This window comes from Typopeltis vanoorti, chromosome 22, assembly GCF_054136105.1.
Source record: "Typopeltis vanoorti isolate ZY-2024b chromosome 22, IOZ_Tvanoo_1.0, whole genome shotgun sequence".
Taxonomy (NCBI): domain Eukaryota; kingdom Metazoa; phylum Arthropoda; class Arachnida; order Uropygi; family Thelyphonidae; genus Typopeltis; species Typopeltis vanoorti.
In genome coordinates, this window is record NC_143570.1 from 73,479,984 (window position 1) to 73,506,576 (window position 26,593).

General features: G+C 34.9%; 1 protein-coding gene across 1 annotated transcript in view; it reads left to right on the plus strand.

The window, feature by feature from the left end:
- kto (mediator complex subunit kohtalo) overlaps positions 1-26,593 on the plus strand; it is a 693,083-nt gene that overhangs the window by 242,417 nt on the left and 424,073 nt on the right. Inside the window, exon 18 of the mRNA XM_090412482.1 lies at positions 18,948-19,111. Coding sequence (XP_090268608.1) covers positions 18,948-19,111 — 164 coding nt within the window. The remainder of the gene's footprint in view (positions 1-18,947; positions 19,112-26,593) is intronic.

A 26,593-nucleotide genomic window follows, 5' to 3' on the forward strand; every position in this document is an offset into this window, starting at 1 on the left:
AGAAGAAAGCATATCAAAAGTTCCTGGCAAATAAGTCAGCTTTTACTCTTACAGAATACAGAGACAAATGTAAGAAAGCTAAACAGTGTGTAAAACTAGCTAAACAAAAGTCATGGGGAGGACTTTGGCAAGAATATAGAAAATAAATATCAAGAAGGTGGCAAAATATTCTAGAGGTTGTTGAAGAAGCTTACGAATGGAGGAAAGAGTGCTGTAAAAGGAGTTAGAGATGATAAAGGTGACATGAAAACAGGAGAAAAAGATATCCTTGAGGTATGGAGTAATTACTTTGAAAAACTGCTAAATGAAACAAGCAGTGACGACAGCACAGTGATAAAAAACACTGACCAGGCATGCAGTCAGGAATACATATCCATACTTGAAGTAGAAAAAGCCACTGAAGGCTTGAAATGTGGAAAGGCAGCAGGAGTAGATGATATTCGACCAGAAATGCTGAAGTATGGTGGTATAAAAGTCTTACAGTGGCTGCACTGCATAGTTCAGAAAGCCTGGACTGAGGGATAAATTCCCGATGATTGGAGTAGAGCTCTCATAGTACCCATATATAAAAAGGGAAATAAAACTGAATGTGAGAATTACAGAGGCATTTCCCTACTGAGTGTTCCTGGCAAGATCTATGCAAGTATACTTGAGAAACGGTTGAGAAGAATTGTGGAAGAAAAGCTTGGTGAAGAACAAGCTGGATTCAGGCCAAATAGAGGCTGTCAGGATCAGATCTTCACTTTACGACAAATAGTCGAGAAAGCATGGGAATATAACAAAGATCTGTATTTAAGTTTTGTCGATTTGGAAAAGGCATATGACAAGGTGCCAAGAGAGAAGCTATTCAATACGCTGCAGTTATATGGTGTCAATGGGGCATTATATCAAGCAATACTTAGTCTTTATTTGAGTTGTGAGTCAGCAGTTAGAATTGAAGGAAGTACAGGAAGATGGTCTAATGTTAAATCTGGTGTGAGACAAGGATGTACATTATCCCCTCTGTTATTCATTATCTATATGTATCACATTATGAAGGAAAGTGGTATTAAACCTGATATCAAAATTGGAGATGTTAATGTTAGCTCTTTGCTTTATGCGGATGATGTTATACTTCTAAATAAATCTGCTACAAGTCTGCAACATTCTCTGACTAAATTGAATAGCTGTTGTAATAGATATGGTATGAAGGTCAGCAATTATTATTATTATTACGGGTATCTCCATGGAGTCAGTAGACTCATCGCGGGAGACCCAAACTAGCAAAACAATATCTGTCATATCTCTTCTTGAATTCATTTACAGACGAAGAGCTCACAACTAAGTCAGGCAATGAATTCCACTCATTCACCACCCTCCAGGCAAAAAACCTTGTTCTGACACCTTTGTTAACCACACTCTTCTTTAATTTCCAGAGATGACCTCTTGTTCTTCCATCACTTTCACACAGCTGAAACATTTCCCCTGCATCAATCCTATAAAAACCTTTTAGTAATTTGAATGTTTCTATCATATCCCCTCTTCTTCGCCTATCAACCAATCTCTGCAATCCACAAGCTCTCAATCTATCAATGTAGGGAGCATTTTTTATATCACTCACCAACTTGGTCACTCTTCTCTGAACCCTGTCCACAGCCTCCTCATCTCCAAGGAATCCAGGTGACCAGACCTGAGCACAGTAATCCAAATGTGGAAGTATCAATGCTTTATAAAGGGGAATAATAACCTCTTTATCTCTGGATGTCAGTGTGTTCCTCAACAACCAAGTAATCCTATGTGCAATGTTGGACACCTTAGCAATGTGTCCTCTGAACTTCATCTCCCTATCTACCAATACCCCTAAGTCCCTAGCCTCATCAATCTCTTGGAGTACCTTTCCATCGATGTAGTACACAGCTGGTAATCTTTTAATCCCAAAATGCATGACTTTACACTTTTCCACATTGAACTGATATCCATTTTCTTTTGCCCATTTTACCAGCTTATTTAAATCCTCCTGCAAACTTTCAACATCAGCTTGATTTTTATTGCACTACACAACTTTGCATCATCAGCAAACAACTGAATATCTCCCTTTAAGCTGTTTCCTATATCATTTATATACAAATTAAACAACATTGGCCCAAGCACAGAGCCCTGAGGCACACCACTGGTCACCTGCCTCATTCTGGACTCGGCTCCTCCATACACCACCTTATGGTATCTCTCCCTGAGCCATTCTCCTATCCATATCACCAATTTAATATCCATTCCCATCTGCTCCAATTTGCGTAACAGTGTTCTATGGGGTATCCTGTCAAAAGCCTTAGCAAAATCCAGAAGTACCACTGTGTAGCCAGTTCCTTTGTCCAACTCAGATGTTATTCTATTATGAATAGTTAATAGATTGCTAAGGCAGGATCTACCTTTAACAAAACCATGTTGGCCTCTATAGAGTATCATATCCTGATCCACCCATTCTTGAATTTTGTCTTTAACCAACTTTTCCAATACTTTTACCACTACTCCTGAGATGGTGATTGGTCTGTAATTCAATACCGCAGTTTTAGAGCCACCCTTATGCAAAGGAACCACTTTGCCTAACTTCCACTCCCTAGGGACCATACCAGAGTTCAAACTTAAGTTAAATATCCAGGTGAGAGGGGTTGACAATTCATTTGCACATTCACGCAACACCCGAGCTGATATTCCATCTAAGCCTACCGCAGTGTTTGCATTTAAGTTTTGCAATATATTTAATACCTCTGATTCTTTAGCTTCAATTCTCACATTAGGTATTGCTGTAGGTATAGAGATATCCTCACTTGGGTGATAGACTTTTGTAAAGTGATCACTCAGTAACTCGACTATTACATCTGATTTTGTCACCTCAATACCATCAGCACCCACTAAGGTTATCCTTCCGAAGTCATTCTTCCTCTTACTTGCCACATAGCGGAAGAACTCTTTGGGATTACCCTTGATCTCTTTGGCTAAGGTCTTCTCATAATCTGATTTAGCTTTTCTTACTATGCTGGTAACTTTCCTAGCTTGAGCCTTGTACTGCTCATGGGTGTCCTGATCGCCTTTCTCCTTGTAAATTCTCCATAACATTTTCTTTTTTTGCAGTTCAAGCTTGATACTACTGCTCATCCATCTAATGCCTGCCTTGTTTGACCTCCTAACCATGGGGACACAATCTGATATTGCTTTCCTCAGATACCCATTGATTTTATCCCAAGCACTGCTAACATCTTTCCCTTGCAATATGTTCTCAATAAAAAGACAAAGACAATGAAATTAGGTAGAATCATTGAAAATGTCAACTGTGTTGTGAATGGAGAACCTGTGGAACAAGTAAAACATTTCAGTTACTTAGGCACGATTTTTACCGAAGATGGTAAATTAAATATAGAAATAGACAACGGAATCAGCAAAGCTGGTATGGTGGGAAGTCAATTGAATAAATTCATATGGAATAAGAGAGAAATTAGTCGGAACACTAAATTAGCTGTATACAAGACAGTGTTCAAACCACTTTTAACTTATGGATCTGAGAGCTGCGTCAGAAGTAAAACACTTGACCAAAGACTAGAGACCGCAGATATGAGAGTCCTGAGAAAGATTAGAGGCGTGAACAGATGGCATCAATGTCAATATCATATTAAAAATGAGTAAAAAGTGGAAAGAACTTGACATTGTCAGCATCCAGGAATGCGTTAGCAGAGCTAATCTCAGGTGCTATGGTCACTTAAATAGAATGGGAGAGGAAAGGTTAGCAAAACAAGTGTTCTCTGCCAGGTTGGCAGGAAAACGACCCAGAGGAAGACCAAGGTATAGGTGGATTGATACGGTACAAAGTGCCTTAGACGATAGAAATATAAGGTCTGATAATGTTGGAGTCTTGACAAGTAACAGACTGATTTGAAGGAAAATTGTAGATAGGAAGTTAGTAATGATGTAAATTTTTCATGTAGTACTATCATATCCTGTACACCTCTTGAGGGTACATGGCAGGAATTTGATGATGATGATGATGATGATAATCACTTTCTACTCTGCTATTTAGATCCCCCCAACAAGGACCAACTATTTCTTTTTTATTGTGTCAGTAGCTTTTTCTAGAGCTTCAAAAAATTCTTCCACTTCTACCCGAGTAGAGCCTTGTGTGGGACCATAGACACAAATAAGTCTCATTATCCAGTTTCCCATTCTGATATTTGCCCAAATCACTCTACTTGAGACTGCCTGCCATTCAAGAAGATTAACCTCATATTTAGTGTTGAATACTATGGTTGCTCCTTCTTTTCCTTGATTTTCATTGCCTGAATGTAACATTTTGTATTTATTGCTCAGAAAGATCTCACCAGTTTTTGTCTTTTTTCTTTCAGTCACCCCAATTATGTCGATCTGGTACTTATCTAATTCCTCAGCTAGCTCCATTTCTTCCATTCAGGCTTCTTATGTTGATAGTACCGATGTTTAACTCTGGTGATGTTGGGTTGGGGTGCGCTTTCAGATTTGTTCCAGTAGCTGACTTTTCGCTGTTCTCCCTGGTTCCCTGGCGAAAACAACATGGTCCTTGTTTAACCGGGCAACACCCCAGCCGGCATGAAATTTTGTCATGTTGTATCATCATTTTGTATTTTGGTTTAAGCCAATAAGAGTACAATTTCGTCAGCTAAATCCCAAATTGTCAGCCCATCCTCATTTGTTCAGTATCCAGGTAGATACCCAACAGGGTGCTCTATGAGAAGGTGAGGATTGGACATTAGGTCAGAAGCCGTGGTCGGTTCTCCGCATTCCTTTAAAGGCTATGTGGAGGTCTCATCTCAGTTATACAGCTTTGACCCTTAAGCACCCCAAAATTATCTAATTATCTTTCCTTGCCTAAATACTGAATTCTGTGAACAGCAATCTACCCAGCTTCACACTGCCACACACACACACACACATATGCACACCATCTCTAGCAAACAGCTCTCCTGCCTTCAAATTAATTCCATACATCCACATATTTAAGGACATCCTAGTTACCATGCATTCTCCTCAGCTGTCTACTATTGTACCTCAGTAACACACTCTTTACTCTCCCTTTCAAACTTCTCTGTAAATTATTTTAGTCATTTCTTTATTTTCTCCTCTCCACAAACTCAGTCATTCTTCTCAATGTTTCCTCCATTTGTTCAGCACTATACTACTTTCTAACCTTTACTAGCATTCTGCATTTTCAACTCTTTCACTGACACCTTTCTGCTTGCACTTTTAATAACTCTTCTTCAATTTCCTTTCTCAACTTGTGCAGTTAGCTTCTGATATTCTCAATGAGTTTGACACTCTCCTCTCAGCTTTTTACCACTTTACATTTATCTCTCTGTTGTTCCACTACTTTTACGTATTTTACTTGTTGTTCCACTACCTCTTTCTTACAAATACCTAACCCTAATATATTTTTGTTTTAATTCTTATCCAAGTGGAAGCAAACAAAGTTTGTATGTGAAGTATCTTCACATCTAGTACAGCGGAACCTCGGTTGTCGAACATAATTTGTTCCTAAAGGCTGTTTGGAAACCGATTCATTCGAAAACCAAAACCATTTTCCCATAAGAATTAATGTAAAATGGATTAATCCTTTCCTGAACCCCAGATGATTGTTTGTTTAAACCTTTCCAACTGTACTTCATGCATAAGATCTTATATAGACATAATGAAAATGCATAAAATCTTACATAAAAAGAATAAACACAATAAATAGATCAAATATAGACGAAAATCTTACTCACCGGAAGGAGGTAAGAGGAGTCCCCTTCCATAAAAACATCAGGTTACTGTCCTGGGTTTTTTCTCTTTCTGTTTTCTGTCTCTTGTCACCACTCGACTCTGCTTGAGACACACTGGGCCTGTGTCTCACTAAAAACCTGTCCAATGAGATTTGTTTTTGCCTGCATTTTAAAATGTTTCTGGAGTGAGACATGGCACTGTTATTGAAAAGGTTTATGATGCGGTTTGCTACAGCTTTGTGAGGGTGATATCTTTTCAAAACTTCGCACCTCACCCCATTTTGCAAACATTTCTTTGATCAAAGAACTAGGAACATCCTCAATCCCTTCCTCTGTGTCTGAAGACATTTCCTCCACCTCCATCTTTTGCTGCTCCTTCTGAAGGTGTTCCAGTTCTTCCATGGTGAGCTCATTCCTGTGATCCTCCACTAACTCCTCCACATCAGCATTGTCAATTTCCAAGCTCATGCCTTTTCCCAGAGACACAGTATCATCGACAAGAGCAACATGCTCAGCCTCAATGTCTCTGTCTGCTACACAGTCTAGCCACAATTTTCTCCAGGCCGAGTTTGTGGTCCTGTAAGTCACTTGCGGCCCAGGCTTTGTCAAGGATAGTTAAACAGTGGGGGGATGTTGAAGTGATTTTTCCAGAATTCTCTGAGTGTTAATTCTGTGTCAGAGGTCACTTCATAACACCTTTGAAACAGTGCTTTGGTGTAGAGTTTCTTAAAGTTTGAAATGACCTGCTTGTCCATGGGTTGAATTAGAGAAGTTGTGTTGTGGGGGGGGGAGCAGAAACTTCACTGCGATAAAATCAGGCTCCTCCACTAATTCGTCCTCCAAGCTTGGTGGGTGTGCAGGAGCATTGTCCATCACAAGAAGGCATCTAATTGGCAAATTTTTTTCTTGAAGGTATTTTCTCACATTTGGAGCAAAGACTTAATGGATCCACTCAATAAACAATTGCCTGGTTACCCAAGCCCTGCTATTAGTCCTCCACATAACAGGCAATTTACTGTTCATCACGCTATTTTTCTTAAAAACCCTCGGATTCTCAGAGTGGTACACAAACAATGGCATGACCTTGAAGTCCCCACTTGCATTTCCACATCGCAAAAGATCAGCCTATTCTTCATTGGCTTGTGTCCTGGCAATGCTTTTTCCTCATGAGTGATGTAGGTCCTCTGGCAATTTTTTCCAAAATAGGCCAATTTCATCACAGTTGAACACTTGTTGGGTAAGAAAACCCTCAGCCTTTACATAGTAAAGTCACTAAATTCTTGCACATATTTTTCAGCAGCTTCTTGGTTCGAACTCGCAGCCTCCTCATGACCATATAATGTATGCTGCTTCTCCTCTTAAATTTCTCGAATCACCCTCTACTAGCTTTGAACACATCAGTATCAGTACTTATACCAGGATTTTTCTTTAACAGGTCATCATGTAATCGCCGCGCTTTTTAGCAAATAGCTTCAGAAACACTATCACCAGCTAACTCTTTCTTGTTTATCCAAATCAGCATCAATTTTTCCACTTCTTCAATCATCTGCAGTCTTTGTTTAGTAAGAACTTTCTCTCCTCTTGCAGCATCAGTTCTCTTGATTGCCTCTTTATTTTTGAGTATTGTACATATTGTTAATTTCGCCATACCGAACTGCATAGCAAGATTCGAGACACGAATGCCATTTTCATGTTTGCACATGATTTCTTTTTTCATCTCTATCGTGGTTCTAACAACTTTTCTTTTCACTTTGCTGCTATCACTATTCTTCTCTGGCCCCATGGTGGCTTAATTAATAATAATTTATGAAGAAAAAAACAATAAAACACAAAGAAAATCAAGGAAACATACTGCAAATTTGAGCAAGTGTCTACACTGAACGAAGGCTGCCACATAACTGACACTTTCCTGCCTTACAGCTCAGCACGTGGTTGCCATTTGCCTGTTTGGAAACCGAAGTGTTTTTTGTTCAGAAAACATGTCCAGGAACCAAATTGTTTGAGAAAAGAGGTGTTCGACAACCGAGGTCCCACTGTATTTGTATATACAGAGGCTATTGACTTCACATCAATTTCCTTAGTATCCCATAATGTAAAAGGCACTATCGTACAGACATATTTATTGCTATGCATTAATAGAAAGTTCAACCAGACTTTTTCAACCTTTATTGAGGTTGATCTAATAGTTTTGCACAATGCACTGTAGTGAGGTAGCAGAACTTCTGCTGTTGGATCTTTATAACAAGTACCCCAAATAGAGGTAGAGGAAACTTTAAGACGTACTTTATTAGAGTGCCAAAATATGTGGATAGCAATTTCTGAATCCTGTAATATGTTTGTTAACCAAATATCTGACTTTCAGAAATGGCAAGGCAAAACCACTCAGAGCTCTAGATTTTTTTTTTTTTTAAAAGCAGATCTTTATTGATTTCTTATCTTTCCAAAAATGATTTTAGGAATATTTTGTACTACTTCCTCATCTTCATTTCTGTACTGGGGTAACTGTTCACTATATTCATCATCATGCATATCAAGGATTTAGGCCTAGTTATTCCAGCCTTAGAAGTCATCGTTGAATCTTTTAAGAGGACGTCCTGGTTTTCTTTTTCCTAATGACTTGTACTTTAAGGCTTGTTTTGGTAATCTTTCTATTTTCATTCTTTGAATATGTTCCATCCATTTATGTTTATATATATTTTTTTTTTTTCTATTACTGATTCTTGATTTAATTCTTTCATAATTTCTTCATTTCATTTGTGATCAAATAGAGTATACTTTGCAGTTTTTCTCATAAACTTAATTTCTGCTGTTATTAATCTTCGTTTGTCTTTTTGTTTTATTGTCCAGATTTCACTTCCATATACAATAAGACTGGTAGGACTAATGTATTGTATAATGGTTTGTTTTTGAACTAGGTTTGGTTTAAATATAGAGTTAATTAAACCTGTTATTTTTAAATATTTTGCAATTTTTACGTTTATATCTTTTTCATTTTCATATGTGATCATACATCCTAGGTAGTTAAATGAATTCACCTGTTCTAAGATCTTGTTATCTATTACTATTTTAGTTCTTACTGGATCTTGTCCTTTAAAGGCCATAGTTTTTGATTTTTCTGTTGATATTATCATACCATAATCTTTGGCTATCTCATTTAGACCTAAAATAGCTTTCTGTAAATTATCTTCAGAATTTGTAATTATTATTTGGTCATCGGCAAAAAGGAGAATGTTTAAGGAGAATGTTTTTTTTCTGTTTTATTGTTATTTCATGTAGGTAAATATTAAAGAGAGTTGCCGAGAGGGGGCATCCCTTGGTTTATCTCTCTTGTATATGATAGCTCATGATTTAATCTTATTTGTATTTGATTATTTTCATATATACTTATGATAGCTTTTAGGATATTATTTGGTATTTGTTTTTCATTTAATATGTTAAATAAAATGTTTCTTTGAACTTTGTCAAATGCTTTTTCAAAGTTAATAAATGCAGTATGTGTTTCTAAATTGTATTCTCTTCTTTTCTTTATTATTAATTTTAGGCAAAAGGCTGGGTCTATACATGATAGTCCTTTTCTAAATCCATTCTGTACTTCTGAAATAAAGTTTTGTGATATTTCATTATTTGGCTATTTAATATTCTACTATATATTTTGTAACTGGAATTTAGTATACTTATGCCTCTATAGTTTTTAGGGTCATCTATTACCTTTTTTAAAGATAGGAATTACAATTGCTTTTTTCCATTCTATTGGGGGATTACCAGTTGTATAAATTTTATTTAAAAATAATAGGAGTTGTTGTGTGATTTTCTTTTCTTGACTACTTGTATAATAAACTATAACACTTTTTATGAATGTTAGTCAAGAGAGTTTTAATTTTTCGTCCTACTAGTTTCACCGATTTTTGCTATCGGCATCTCCAAGGATACAATTGGTAAGCGATATGAAGCTAACAGCCTAGGTTTTAACTGACAGTTATAATTCATACAAAATTAGTATTGTGCAAGACAATGTGCATGTCTTGGGAACATGATTTATTTGTTACGAGACATAATGTAATTCGTGTGAAAGTTCATTTCTTTGATGTTTAGTGATCTAATTAAAGTTTTCCAAATTTTGTAGGATTAGACCTTGATTCTTATTTAGGTTTCCTGTTGAACGGGCGACCATAGCAGCTTCCTTGAAGGTTCTGGAATGGTAGTTCTCTTCTATATAGGGCATATGACTCTTATTCCACTCAATAAGATGGTTGGTAGAGGCAAAGTGGGAAGAAAGATCTGAAATATCTTGTCTGTTGTTTCTAACATAGCCTATGTGCTCCTTCTGTCTCATTTCGAAGCTTCTAGAGGTCTGACCAACGTAACTAACACCACAGGAGAAAGGTATATTATATACTCCAGAGTACTTGTAGAAAGGATGAGGGTCTTTCGGTGATCTTAAAAATATCCGAATAGTATTGACCGGCTTGAATGCTACTCTAATATTGTATGGTTTTAGAAGGATAGCCAATTTTTTGGAAATGCTGCTGACAAATGGAATAGTTATAGTACTTGATTATATTGGGTGTCATCACGTTGTCTTTGTGGTATATCCGAAAAGAAAATCTTGTTGCAGAGTCTTTTATGATAACCATTTAAGGATAGCTCTCTGGATATTGTAGTTAATTCTTTTTATAAGTCATTCTGGTCTGTGGTGTACTGTATAGCTCTTTTCTTAAGCATATGGATAATGCTAAGTTTCTGGGATATATGATGTGACGAGTTGAAATGGAGGTAATGTCCAGTATTTCGTACGTTTTCTATACACAGACAGGTTGATACTGTTATTGGTTTGTTTCTTTATTAGGATGTCTAGGAATGGAAGTTTTTCATCTTTTTCAATTTCTAATGTGAATTTGATGGTATGGTGGAAACTATTGATTTGGTTGAGATAATCCATTAGTTCTTCTTTCTTATGATTCCAAATGATAAAGATGGCATCTACATATATCTGTACCAAGTTTTCGGTTTTAGGGTAATTTGAGATAAGATTTTATCCTCTAGGTCTTCTATGAATAAGTCAGCACAAGAAGGAGAGAGGGGGCTACCCATGGCTAATCCAGTAAGTTGTTTTTAGACTGTTTTTTGCCATACAAAATAGTTCGAAGTTAAACAGTGATTGAAAAAGTAGTGATTTCTTGGGAGCATGTTGTCTAAGATATTGATGACTTCCACAATTGGAATGTTTGTAAAGAGAGATGTGACGTCAAGGCTTGCTAGCATATCATCTTCAGAGATAGGGATGTTTTTTAATTTTTCAATAAAATGTTGTGAGTTTTTGATATAAGTGTCCGAGTTGTGAATGTGTTGTTGTAAAATCTTGGCTAGATATTTAAACAGCTGGTAAGTTGGAGAATAGATTCCATCAACTATTCGACATAATGGTATACTCTCTTTATGTATTTTAGGAATGCCATACAACCTTGGAGTCAATGGGTGCATGGATTTTAGCTTTCTTATTAAGCCTATAGGCCAGTTAGTCATTCCACATAATAGTTCATTGTGTCGTTATAGTTTTTTTTTGTGTAGGATCTGTACTGAGAATGTCATAGACGTGTCTGATAATAGATTTTTAATTTTCTCTTCATAATCTTTTGTATTTAAGATAACAGTATTATTGCCTTTGTCAGCTTTAAGTATGATGATGTCTTTATTATTCTTTAATTTGATTAGAGTTCTTCTTTCCATTTGATTAGAGTTGGTGTTAGGAGATCTTGACGGAGCGGAGAGGATTATGCTGCTTTATAATTGTAAGTCATTAGCTATTGGGTGTGGTAGCCACGAGATGGCTTTTTCTAAGTTGCAGATGAACTCTATTTTAGGAATAGCAGTAGGTTTTAAGGCAAAATTGAATCCTTTTTTGAGAATTGAGATCTCAGGTTTTGTTAAAATGTGTTTAAATAGTTTTATTATCACCTGGTTATCTGGTAGAGATGGTTTAGAGGTAATGTAATTATCATATAGCAAGTTGAATTTATCAATTTGCGTCTTTTTGCTGTAACTGAAGGTTTTGGCATAACTGTTGCTAATCATATTATCTAAAAGTTGCCAGGTGTCTACGTCAAGGTTATTAGAGATATCTGTGAACAAATCATAGCATTGAGAGTCTATTTGGCTGAGCAAGGCTCTCGTATGGCTAATTCTTTCTCGGAGAAGGGCAAATGAAGTTTGATGGTAAATAATATTAGCTTTTTTTTGTTTTAAAATGTTGTTTGAGATGAAGAAATTTTGGATAGGAGTCGTTCTTTGAATCTTGTTCCTGCATATTTATATAGTTCTGAACCTAGCTTATCTTCTCCAGGTGATTTTCCGTTTCTTGTTTCTTTCAGACTGATTTCTAATTCTTCTTTAGTTATTTCCTTTTCATTTTCATTAAATGTTTGCCAGTTGTTTTTTTTTAAATATTTATCTGTCCAAAATTCTGTGTAGAAATTTAGAAATTCTTCTAATTTCAATTCGGTGTTTAATTTTATGTTTTCTTTAGCATCTGCATTTAGGTGTTTCAAATTCTTTTATACATTGAGTCTTATTTTATATAAATCATGTTCTAAATTAGAAACGAATTTGTTCCATGATTTCTCTATGTCTTTTTCTGACTTCTCTTTTAGTTATGGCTCTTCTTTTATATTCCACTAGGGAGCTCTGCCCCCTGACGCCTATGGCACCCAACACCCCCATGTTCCGGACTGGTAGGCCAGTTCTCCTTGAATTCTGCTGACTCGAATTTTGAAGACTCGACACTCCAGGTAGTCCTTGAGTGTCAAGTCTTCGAAAGGGGGGCTCTGCCCCCCCCTGGTGCCTACAGAGCCCCCCCTCGTGTTCCGGACTGGTAGGCCAGTTCTCCTACCAGTCTGGAACACGGGGCTCGACACTCAGGGTAGCCTCTGAGTTTCAAATAACTTGACAAAACTGTTACATAAAAACGTTACAAAAAAGTTACTCAAAATCGTTACAGCCTACATCCGTTTCAAACCGACTTCACATCCGTTTCCAATTTCAGTTTATCATTTTACAGTAGAGTAGATTTCATCTTCTAATCTTTTACTGCTTAACCATTTATGATTGGCGTCTTTTTTCATTTTGATTATTTCTTTGGTTATATCATCCCATATCTTCAGTTTTTTTCCTTTTATTGAATTTTTTGGGCTTTCCTAAGCTTTCATTTGCTGCTGCATTTAGTATCGTTTTTATATTAAGCCATTCTATTTATATTTCTTCATTTTGTTTTATTTTATCTAGATATTGGTTAATTCTTTGTTCATATAGTCGTATATTTGTGTCATTTAAACCTTTAACTACTATGGCCGAGTGAGGAAAAAATTGGCGACCTTGCTACAATAAAGTTAACTCTATTTGAACTTTCAATGTGTAATACTCATTTAATTTAGTTTGTGAATTGAGCGGGCTTATAGTGCCATCTCTTAGGATTAGAAGGAACTAATTTGCAAGCTTCTGTCTGCTTTGTGGCACTATCTTCATAAAAAAATTGTGAGACCATGCACAATGTTATCAGAGCCGTCCTTGACAATAGGAGCCAGGCGATCACGTGATGCGGTGATTCCAGGGTTAGTAAAAATGGCTTCGACAAGAAGACAGCAGCGTTCTCTTACTGAGGCAGAATTAATAGAAGTATTAGAAACTTTACCTTCTGATTTATCAGATTTCAGTGACAATGATGATATTTATTTTTTAGAAAATAGTGAAAGTTCAGATAACAAACCACCAGCACCAGTGCATCCGCGAAAAAGAAATTGTACTGACGCTTCATTGTTTCAATGGCACGATACAAATTTTCGTCCAACAGTTCACCAATTCAATAATGATGATTCAGGTATTTCAGCAATTATAGATGATGGTTCAACTGTTTTTGATTTTTTCAAACTATTTTTCCTCTTTCATATAATGCAACATATTGCTGACAACTAATAAATATTATGTATTTTTGACTCAGAAACTACCACCAGCACCTCAATCTCATTTGCAAAAATGGAAAAATACTACCCCAGAGGAATTATATATATTTTTGGAATCATGATGCTTATGGCTAGGGTAAAAAAACTAACAATAGCAGAATATTGGTCCAAGGTCCTCATCAGACTACATATCCATGGACAGATTCCTTTTACTTTTACGTATTTTACATTTCAATGACGATGAAACTCAGGTTCCGGGACAAAGACTACATAAACTACAACCAATTATCGATCATCTGAAAAAAACCTACAGTAAAGTATTTACCCCTTTTCAAAATATATGTATTGACGAGAGCTTAGTACTGTTCAAGGGCTGCCTCCAGTTCAAACAGTACATTCCTTCGAAAAGACATAGATTCGGGATCAAAGTTTTTGTGTTGTGTGACTGTGAGACTGGATATGTGTTAGATTTTGTAGTGTACAAAGGGGCAACTACAGACATTATTCCAGAATGTGAATTTGGGATTTCTGGGGCCATGGTGTAAACCCTAGTGGCAAAGTATTTGCAGAAAGGACACACATTGTGGTTAGACAGTTGGTATTCTGGCCCTCTTCTGTATGACTGGCTACGTAAAACTGGTACCAATGCATGTGGGACTGTTAGGAAAAACAGGAAAGGGTTGCCAAAACTGAACAGAAAATTAGACAAAGGACAGGTAGAATCTAGACACACAGATAATATGATGGTGGTAAAATGGATGGAACATGATGGTCAGTTCTCTTGAATGTGTACGAAAGGCCTTCAAGTTGTATAGAAAATTATTTTTCCATCTCTTGAATCTCACTGTTCTTAATTCACATATTTTATATAATATACATACTGGTGAAAATATCACACATGCTAATTTTCAATTGACTCTCATCAGAGAAATTTTTCAAAAGTTCCACATGCCAAGACCGACCACTACATCTGGACGACCATCACAGGGTGACGAACCCCTCAGACTGAGGGAAAGACATTTCCTAATACCTGTGCCACTCACACCCAAGAAAGCAAATCCCACTAGGCATTATCATGTGTTTTAAAATAGCACATTGGGGCAAAGAAAAAGGAAAGAGAGCCGGTATATGTGTGCCAAATGTGGCATAGCCTTATGTGTACATCTCTGCTTTCAAAATTACCACACACTACTAAAGTATTGAAGTATTTTTGGGGAGGTGTTTCACACTTGAAGTTGTGTGTGAGACATTATTTGACATGGAATAAACAAATAAATTTCAAGATAAATTTTGGACATCCCTAACTTGAAAATAAAATTCCTATATAATAGTTTTGTTCAGTGACTTCAATTTATACAAGAAAACAGTGCAAAAATGTGTAATACATTATAGTAACTATTCATATTATTATAAAATATTTTATAATTGTGAAAATAATCCAGCAAGGAGGGTCATACTGGTTATTTAGTATCTCAGCAGTTAAAAGGTTAATAGTCTAGTTTTATAAACAAACGTTTTATATTTTCTTTCTGTTCTTGTTACTTGTAGCCATTTAGGTGGTAATCTTAATTTTATTTTAACGAGGAAGTGGTCACTACTTATTTCATATCCTCTGTGAACTCTAACATCTAATGAAAACTTTGTCTTTTCATTTAAGAGGTTTACTATATTGAAGGAAAGATTATTGTTTTTAGTACTATAGCTCTGCTACTAAATGATGTAGGTCCCACTTATCATGATTTGAGAGATTCCCAATGTTTCCTAATGACCTAGTGCATTTGGAGTGTGATGTTTTTGTTTACAGCTATACCTGAGACGTTTATAGGATCTTCTTCTTCTGGTGTAGGCCCATAGGGTACGTTTGTTGGATCAAAAGTTCTGAAACTCCAGAGTTTTGTTTTTTTGCGATTTATGCACAGGCCACTGCTGTTGCTAAACTTTTCTGTTAACCTGAAGAAATATTAGACCTAGTCAGGTAATGTTAATGCAATCTCATCTGCATATATAAAGGTCTTGATTGGATATGACACAAGTGGGATGGTTATTCCTCTAAAAGCACTATTTTTGCACTAATGGGGGGGAAAAAAAAAAAAAAAAAAAAAAAAAAAAAAAACACTTTTCCCAGTTCCAGGTAGTGGAATTCCATTCAGTGCATATGTTTTCTAGTTGATCCTTAAAATGCTCAGGAAAGTTACCTGACATCTTCTTGGGCTAGTTGGCATCTCATCTTTAATGTCCCGATTGATTAGGATGAGTTTTTGATAAATGATGTTCATCCCTTTTGTTAAATTAATATATCATATATATTTAACATTATTTTGCAAATTTGTGAATGTATAAATCCTTTGAAATTAATGGAAATTTCTTCAAGAAGGTACTAACATCTTGATGGCAAGAGGAGTGATTTTCTTGGATAAAGAGGAAGTAAATGTCATCAAGGTAGCATCAACTTCCAGACGTAGTATTGTTTTAAATCTCATCGAATTTAAATTTTACTGGCAGTTGCTTTATGGGTTTTGTGCAGGATATTCATCTTTTCATTATTCGGCTTTTTATGAATGTTTTTGAAGGGGATCTGGAAATTTACCACAGTAGTATTAAGGTCTGTGATCTCATCTCCTCCCCATTTGAAATTTACTGCTTGGATTTTTGAGTCTTTACCTTCTGTTAGGTAGAATTGCAGTTTTCCTATTTGATCTTTCAAGGTGGCTGTTTTTTTTGAAAACCGATTCGTCACACTTCCAGTTTCTTAATAATAAATTCTAAACATTGAACTTTTTTAATAGAACAATAGGTAATTTTGATTTTTGAAACATTCTCTTTGGCACCTGCTACATATTTGATCTTTTTGATGCTAGATGGGTTTGATTTTTTCCTTCTTTGTTGGTTTCTCTTTTAGCAGAGCACTCACAAAGTCCATGACTTCTGCTTTCCCTATATTTATTACATTTTCTTTTGACCCTCTGTTGGCTTAGTTATGGTCTGCTCAGACAAAACTGTAGATTTTAGTTGTTTTTTTTTCTTTCTTTGTTCTGTTGGTGAGATTCTGTTTGGAGGTTTCAAGTATGACAATTTTCTTTTTCTTAATACTATCTAAGTCATCTGAAATACACTTTTTTTTTTCTGGTTGTTTTTTCTAGTTTCAGAAATTTTCTGCTGGCAAAGGTTGTATTCTTGTCAGATGTGGAAATTGGATCAACAGTGACTTTTTAATCGTATGTCCTATACAGATTGGTGTTTATTTTATTTATGTTTGATTTGCATTTCCTAGAAAGGTTATTCATGGTTTGCTCCACAACTACTGTTGTGGAGCAAACCATGAATAACAGCTTTGGTTCCTGGTGCACATATTGTATCAAGACACATGGATGTGCCTTACACAACTGTCCAGAAAATTCTATTGAAGATTCTGAATTTCTACCCATTCAAGATAACCCTGACAAAGTAGTTGCTCCCACAGGACTTTTGAAAGTCGACACTGACATTCGCTTTAACATTCCTTGCTCGAGTGGAGTTGGACGCTGCGTCACTATGGATAATTTTGTGGGAAGAAGCTCACTTTCACCTGAATGGAGCTGTGAATACACACAATTGCTATGTATGGGGATACACAAAACTCCCATGCAATCCAACAAATTCCTTTGCATTCATCCAAAGTTACTGTTTGATGTTAGGTTTATAGCTTTGTTTATCATTGGATCATTCTTCTTTGATGACTTTCACCATTCCAGTCCCATGACCTACTCAGTTACTGCCAAGAAGTATCGGAATATGATAAACAATTTTGTTATGTCACAGCTACAGCATTTTCATGCAGGATGGGTCCCTTCCATATATCATTCTATCTGTACAAGTTGTTCTCCAAGAACATTTCATGGAAGTCAGAATTATGATCCATGCATTTCCCACTGTTCACCTGATCTGACCCCATGTGACTTCTGGCTCTGGGGATTTCTTGAAGACAGGATTTATTTAGATAATTCTGATAACTTGCCTACATTGAAAGACAGCATAACTGATGTTGCAGTATGTGCACAACATCAGTCCCAACCAGCTGCTTCCTGCCATTGAACACACTATGCAAAGGATGCAGTTTGTGGCATACTGGGAAGGGCAACACAATGAACAGTACAGCCCGTGAATGCATAATGGAAGTGAATAAAAATGTGTTATTTATGATTGTCGCTTTTCTCCTTCACACACACACACACACACACACACACAGAGAGAGAGAGAGAGAAAAATTACCATATCTACATTTGGTACATCATACAACTATCCCCCCCTGATTGTGAATTTCGGAAACTTGTTTCCCTCTGATATCACTTTCGTATGCCACACAATGTTTTCCTGCAAAGATTCATAGCATTCGGATCACTGGGTGGTCCGAATGCTATGAATCTCACAGCATTTGGATCGAAATTAAACAGGGATACTTTAATTTTGATTACTTCATATGTATAACCTATGTTAGGCTTGTGTGCAGCTGTGTGGTCATGGGAACCCATGTTTTTCAGCTCCTAAGAAACAGTAGTGCTGGCATTGCTTGCAGAATCATTTTCTATCTTGGTAGTAAATATTTCAACTGAAGACAGGCAATTTTTTGCACCCTCAACAGACAGTGGTCTTGCTCTGTGATATTATGTGGTCTAACAAGTTGCGATTGTACAGTTGTTGCTCTTAGACATTTTCACATCCCAATAATATCACTTAGTTGATCAGGGTAACTGTAGCAGAGCAGAAATTCCTCAAACAGTTGTTATCCTATGATTGTGCCACGTCCAAGTCACTGAGCTCTTCATTATTGCTCATTTTTCTATTAATATTGTCTATGAAGATTTGCAAGACCATGTGCTAGCTTTTATACCTGTATGAGCCATGGTTATGATGTATATAGCCATATCCACTGCTGTGAAGTGGGTGTATGGATATTTTTGATCAGGTGGTGTACTAGGATTGTTCAGAGTGCTGCTAATAGGTTTGAGTTTTATTGCTTATTTAGTAGATTGCCAGTATTCTTTTTAGATATTAGATGAAAGGAAGATTTGGATAATGACATCTGTTATATGAAATGTTTTGAAAATATTTTTTTCTCATGTTTAAATACTTTGTTTTAGCATGCTAGTTTAATTAAGACTAAATGTTTAGTTTCTTTCAGCCTGATTGCTTATATTTTGTTGCATATGAATTTTATTTGTAGTCTAATCTAACTTGCTTAATGCACTTATTTGTTTAGCTACTTAGAGAGCTGCTTGATGTGGAAGTACAGCTTGCACAAAAAGGATCATTGCTTGCAGGAACTTATGCGACATCCGTTGGACTTCATATTGTTGGTGTCTTATATACATACCATCGTTGCTTGCTGGTTTCTCCAGAGCAAACAGTGGCAGTATTTGAAGGGCAAGTAATGCACAATATCATATTTGCTTATGGTTTTATAAGATTTTGAAGTTTATAAGGCCCCAAATAAGTGGCATACATGCTTTTCAGGCCCCTTCTCCTCATTTTCTTAATTTTTGCCCCATCCATTCACTTACTTGTGCATATGTGCTCTCTGCAAGTCAAAAATAAGAGTCACATGTCATATTAATAATTATATTAAAGGAAAAACGACATATATATGTTAAAAATATATATACAGTCTTCACTTAATGGGAAGATACCTTAATCTGTCTTCCAATGCAGTATTCTTAGAATTAACCAAAATTATCTCATATAGCTTAATAGCAGATGTGGTGAGTTTTGGCAATGAAACAATGCATGCTAAGGAACTAAAGTTATTTCTCTTCTCTCAACAGTAATATTTGGATTTGTGGCATGCTTTTTGATGATATTAAGTCACCATCATATTGTGAAAACATGCACCATAAAGTTAATCTTTATAGTGCATGTTTTGATTTTTAATCTTTTGATTAAAAAATTTGAAAAACAACATATATGTTAAAAATATATATACAGTCTTCACTTAATGGGAAGATACCTTAATCTGTTTTCCAATGCCATATTTCTGGAATTAACCAAAATTATCTCATATAGCTTAATAGCAGATGTGGTGAGTTTTGGCAATGAAACAATGCATGCTAAGGAACTAAAGTTATTTCTCTTCTCTCAACAGTAATATTTGGATTTGTGGCATGTTTTTTGATGATATTAAGTCACCATCATATTGTGAAAACATGCACTATAAAGTTAATCTTTATAGTGCATGTTTTGATTTTTAATCTTTTGATTAAAAAATTTGTTCAATCTTTTGATTTTTAAAAATGACCATCAGAACAGAGGCACTTTTCAGAAATATGAGAACTATTAATTCAAGAGCAGTATTACTATTAATTTGGCTAACCAAATGAATGGTTTAGATATTTGAGTTCAGTAGTAGCTGCAGTATCATTATAGAGTACTGTTCATGATACGGTACTGTTCATGTACAATACTGTTTTTGACTAGATCATCAAAATCTTTAGTATACTCAGCAGAGTGTAACAGTTATAAAATATGACTGAATAAAAGAACACAGTGATGCAGTACATAGATGCTTGAGAACTGGGGACAGTTAGTTCTGGTGTTTTTGTACCTTTTGATTGTATCCGAATATAACACTAAAAAGAAAAAGAAGATATTATGTATTGTACAGCAAAATTTTAATGAGCTTAGATTTACATAATTAAGTTTGTTTTCTCGCATTAGAGAAAAAAAAAAAGTTATTTAAGGTTCTAACGTCTTCTTTAAGGTTCAAAATATGTAGCAATTTCATGTCTTAATATCATCAAAAAACATGCCACAAATCCAAATATTACTGTTGAGAGAAGAGAAATAACTTTAGTTCCTTAGCATGCATTGTTTCATTGCCAAAACTCACCACATCTGCTATTAAGCTATATGAGTTTTATATTGAATCTAAAAATATAAAAACAGAAATTTTTTTCATTTAGACTAATTCTAAGAACTTTATTTAGACTTGTATTGTTTTATTTTTCATTTTATAGGTTGGTACAGTGAGATCTACATGATCTCACATGTAGATCATGTAGATCTCCATGTCAAATTTCAGCTAGTCAACTGTCTACATGACAGTTGACTGGCTGATCAAGCCTTCTTATTTTGCTTCTACTTCATGTTCATATTTCTAACAGTCATTTTTTTCTACTAGTATCAAAAAATACTCATGATAGCACATTCTCCTGTGTGTTTCTACTGCTATTTTATTGCTGCTTGCTATATTTTATAGTATCTTATTGTTATTAGTACATTTATTATATGGTAACCTACCATTAATCCAACCTTCAAAACAACAACCCTTCAGTTAACTGACTCCTATAGTACCTGTCATGGTACTTCAATTATTTGGGCCTTCGGTTATTAGAATGGCAATTTGCCTTCCAGATGTGGTCAGATAAATGGTAGATTACTGTATCCCTATCTTCAGTTTTGATATAATCTTTATTATATCATTGATTCCTTATATGGTATTTTTTCCTTCTATTTCCATCCATATTTAGAGTAGTCAAGAGAATATTTTGTCATATTTGTGATATTTCTCTTTCCGAAGTCACCTATAAGACACGAGGAGCTCAGGATCTTTCTCAGACATGGCCAAGTTAGCCAGTCTTGGTGTGGACTTCAGAGTTTTCTCCCCAGTTTATCTGGATTTTTCCTCCCTTAAGCAGGCAAACCAGCCTTGAGAACATAACACTTCTACAGACATAGGATACACCAGGAGACATAGGGCCAATCATCTTATCCTCATATAATGGTTGCGGTTATAAGGAATAGAAACCCTTGACACCATAAATGTAAAAAGAGGGAAAGATTAAGAAAGAAAGAAAGAAAGTGACCTATTGGCTTTGGTTTAGTTACTTCTAAACAAAGCATAGCTTTTTTTGTGCATTCTCTGATGGCATGTACAATCATCTTATCCTCATATAATGGTTGCGGTTATAAGGAATAGAAACCCTTGACACCATAAATGTAAAAAGAGGGAAAGATTAAGAAAGAAAGAAAGAAAGTGACCTATTGGCTTTGGTTTAGTTACTTCTAAACAAAGCTTAGCTTTTTTTGTGCATTCTCTGATGGCATGTACTTATGTATGATTTGTTCCTTTCTTTCTTAGACTTGTGTCCATCTGGAGATGATCATATGGTAAAAAAATTTATCACATGGCTCCTTGGCTTAGTTATCCAATATTTTCTTCAGATTTTGTCAGTCATCCAAGTTTTTATCCTTGTTTTCATTTTTTTTTAATTTTTTAATAATGTGTGCATATTTGTACTTTATATTGTCTCTGAACATCTAGCTCATGTTGCTCCTTTTTATAATTTTTGATATAATGAGAAAAAAAAAAAACCAAACCTCAGGAGAAAGTAAATATTTCCTATAATAAAATCCTAAAATTTTCATATATACAGAATATATATATATATATATATATATATTTATTTATTTATTCATATGGCAAAAGGAATACAAATGTGTCAGTAGGTCAATGTATAGTCCAGAAAGCCAATCCAGGGCCTCATCTGTCACCTCGTGGATGTCTTGGAGGTTTCCATGAAATTGGCACCTTGGGCAATCGTTCACAATATGAGTGATCATTTGGGCTATGGGGGAACAGTTACAATAAGGATGGTCTGACAGTTTCCATTTGTGTTGTAGGTAGCTATATCTGCCTTGGTTAGTTCTGATCCTGTTGACAAATGACCAAATCTTCCTAGGAAGAGCAAAACTATTCTGCGGAGCACAGGGACCTTCAACCAGGAAGCCATTTGTTGGGAAATTGTTGGACCAGTGTTCTCTCCATATGTCAGATGTTCATGGTAAGAAAGATGAAGAGAATTCATCCATGGACCAGAAAGGGTTTCTTGATTTTAGGCAAAGACTAGGTGGATTTTTGAGAGTCTGGTGCAGGGGCAGTAGCGGGTTGCTCATTACTTTATTAAATTCTGTAATCGAAGCTTGTCTTCTCTGTATATTTGGTGGAGTGATGTTAGATAGGACAGGCAGCTACAGGGAGAGGGGTGCTTCTTAATGTCTCACTAATTGTGTGCTTGGTAGAGTTTAGCTAGAATATACATAAAGCTATAAGACACATATTCAAACATTCTGATTATAAAATTGTTTTCACTAAAGATTCTAAATTAATAAATCTATTAAAAATAATAGAAGAAAACAATCCATGGCATTCTACAGTGTTGCAATGTTTTTTATTATTTCGCTTGTAAGCCAAACCACTGAAGCCCCAACTATAGAAATAGCAGCATATGCAATAGAATATGATCATCATCAACTTCCTGACATCTAACCCAAAGAAGTGTTCAGGTTACTATGACAGCACTACATGATTAAGTTTACATTATTATTAATTTCCTCTCAACAGTTTTCCTCTCAATCAATCTATTACTTGCAATCACTCCAATATTGTCATATCTAACATTTTGTGCTTCTAAGGCACTTCCGACTGAATCAAACCACCTAGATCTTGGTCTTCTTCTGAGTCTCTTTCCTGCCATCTTGACATCAAGTACATGTTTTGCTTATTTTTCCTCACCCATTTCTATTTAAGTGGTCACGCCATCTTAGATTAGCTCTGCTGACACATTCTTGAATGCTGATAATCTCAAATTCTTTTCTAATAACTTCATTTTTAATATGATTCTGCCATTGATGACAATGGTTTACTCTCCTAATTTTTTTTCAGAACGTTCATATCTGTTGTCTCTAGTCTTTGATCAAGTGCTTTTATTTCTAACCCAACTCTCAGATCTCATAACTTAAAACTGGTTGAACACTCTCTTGTATACTGTTAGTTTGATATTTTGACTAATTTCTCTCTTATTCCGTGTAAATTTATTCAGCTGACTACCCATCCTACCAGCTTTGCTTATTCTGTTATCTATTTCTAGATTTAACCTGCCATCTTCACTAAAAACTGTGCCTAAATAGCTGAAATATTTTACTTGTTATATAGACTCTCCAGTGAGAATGCAGCTGAAATTTTCTATGCTCCTCCCTATTTTCATAGTTTTGGTCTTTTTATTGCTGATTTTCATGCCACATTTGTTGCAGCTGTTATTAATTTAGTTGGAGAATCCTGGAGACGTACTGGATGTGTTCAGGAGTACGCCATCTACATAAAGCAATGAGCTAAGCTTTTGATATCTCTACTTCTGATATCAAGCATAATGCCACTTTCTTTCATAATGTGATTCATATAGATGATGAATAAGAGTGAAGGTAATGTGCAGCCTTGTCTTACCCCTGATTTGACATCAAACCATCTTCCTGTTCAATTCTAACTGCTGACTGACATCTTAGAATATGACATACACCACAAATAAAAAAAAAGTGACCTTTCTTAGCTTCAAAAAAAAAAAAGAAAGAAAAGAAAGTTCAGAATATCAGAGGCCATTGAAAATAAAACCATCTTGCAACTCTCATCCACTGCTCCTATATTATAATCTGAGGTTTAGCAGCTCTCCAACAATTCAAAACTTTCAACCAATCAACATACCCCAGCAACATTGACACAGCATACATAACATACACCACAAAAAACTTGGTTTATTTCATTATATCAAAATGTGCATATTTGATTCTACACTTCATATCTGAAAGCTGTTCAGCTGTTTCTTTTAGTATTTAAATACACTATAAATTTGCTGAAAATTGGATGTTGATTATTTTCTGTGTGTACTCCTTATTTTTAGAGGGACCTGTGGCATAGTATAATTATTAAAAACAACACATAAGTCCACAGTAATAACTTTAATTAATAAATAAGGTAGATATTTCGTACTAAAACTAATAGTACATCTTCAGTGTTACAAACAGATAGGAATAGGTGATCCACCGAATGTTCGTTACTTGTATTCTATTCCTATCTGTTTGTAACACTGAAGATGTACTATTAGTTTTAGTATGAAATATCTACCTTATTTATTAATTAAAGTTATTACTGTGGACTTAAGTGTTTTTAATAAGTGTACTCCTTATTGACTAGTATGCTTCACCAGTAGCTATGATAACCCACTAAGCAATTAAGGGAATGCCTAGGAGATGGAAGTGTAGAGGGTAGCAAAAACTGAAACCCTGAAAAATTAGTAATTACATGTGTTTTCTTTTATTGCTTTATTTTCATTTCTTATTTTAAATATATTTATTGGGTTAATGAAGAAACATAGATATAGACATGTATGAACAAAATAATATTTGGATAGTTATTTGTTCACAGTCACTAATGACAACACATTCCGATTGAAAAATTTTTGCAAGTGGTCACTTGCAAAGCTTTTCTATCTGCTGATTTTATACCCATTTGATTGTGTATAAAATCAGTAGACAGAATTTCAGTTGTGAAATTTATTTCAAGTTTTTGATAACAGTTGATTATATGTGCAATCAGTGAGTATACAACGTAGATTAATATGATGCAGTTGTGTATGATATTATCTATTATAGTTCATCGCAGTTGAAAGCATTCATAACAAAACAGTCATCAATTAGTTTGTATCAAGATATTCATTTAGTGAATAGCTCTTATGAGCTTCATATGCTTGTATACCTGTGAATTTTGTAAAGTGGCATTTTGATTCCTCTTTTTGGTATTACATCACTGACAATAGAAATAAGTTTTAAATATATTCTTTCAAATTTGGAAAGGTAAGTAATTATATAAAATAGAAATTTGTTTTATTGTTACCATTAAAATATTAATATTACATCCATTTTTATTGCTATTTTTGCCTATTTTTCTTTACGAGTACCTTCATCTGATGTACTTCTAAAGAAAAATAGGCAAAATAACCATAAGAATGAATATTAATTTAGAGGAGTAACATGGAAAATTTTCCAGAAATAATAATATGTATTTATATTACATTTAATTATAATTTTTATTTTAAAGAAAAAATTTCTTATAGTAAATATATTAAGAAATGAGTTCATGTAAATTGCTATCTAGTGCATATAATATATATTAAAAAAAGAAAATAAGAACATTAGTCAGTCAAACTATAGTCTCTTTCCATTTTGGTGGAAGCTACTGATTTTAGTACACTTGCAGAAAAACAGTTTCAAGGAGAAATTGAAATATTCTGGCACTTAGCATCCACTTCCATATTGACTGCACCTACAGAAGATGGATATGAAGAGAAACTTTTTGTGTAGAAGGAGGTTCTAAAGAAAGTGGAAATTTCTACTTGAAATGAATAACATTCACAACTATTGGAAGATAAAAATATTTCAGATCTATATTTCTGGCTGTTAATTATAAATAATATATTTTGTAATTGATAAGTTCAAAAATAGCCACTCTTAGATAGAAGACATTTTCTCATTGACAGACATTTGCGAAAATTTTCTAATGTTTACTTACAAAGGTGTTTTGAAAAATGGAGAGGTATTTGATCCAACTTGGCTGATTTACTCTGTAAAACATTCTAGTGTATATTTTTGTTGCTGACTTTTTTTAACAAGATTTAAGTAATTTTGTAATATCAACAAATGGAAAAATTGGGAAAAAAATAGCGAAATTGAAAATGAAAACTCATTTAAAATTGTACAAAACTATATATTTCAAACAACAGCATTTGGCTAATGAAGAAAGTAAACTGGAAAAGATGTTTATTTGCAAGAATTCAAAAAACAGTATTCAATAATTCATACTTGAGAGGATCATCATCAAAACTGTGTGAACCGAAAATAGAAATTTTTTAGAAATAGTTGAATTGCTTATTTTACTTTTGACTGAATATCAGAATGACTTAATAGCATTGTTGCAAAAAATTAGATTTCATATAGTAAATAAATTAAAAGAAACGAAATGTTATTCAGTAGTACTGGACTCTTCTCCCAGTTGTCACCAGGAACAATATGTCCAATAATGTG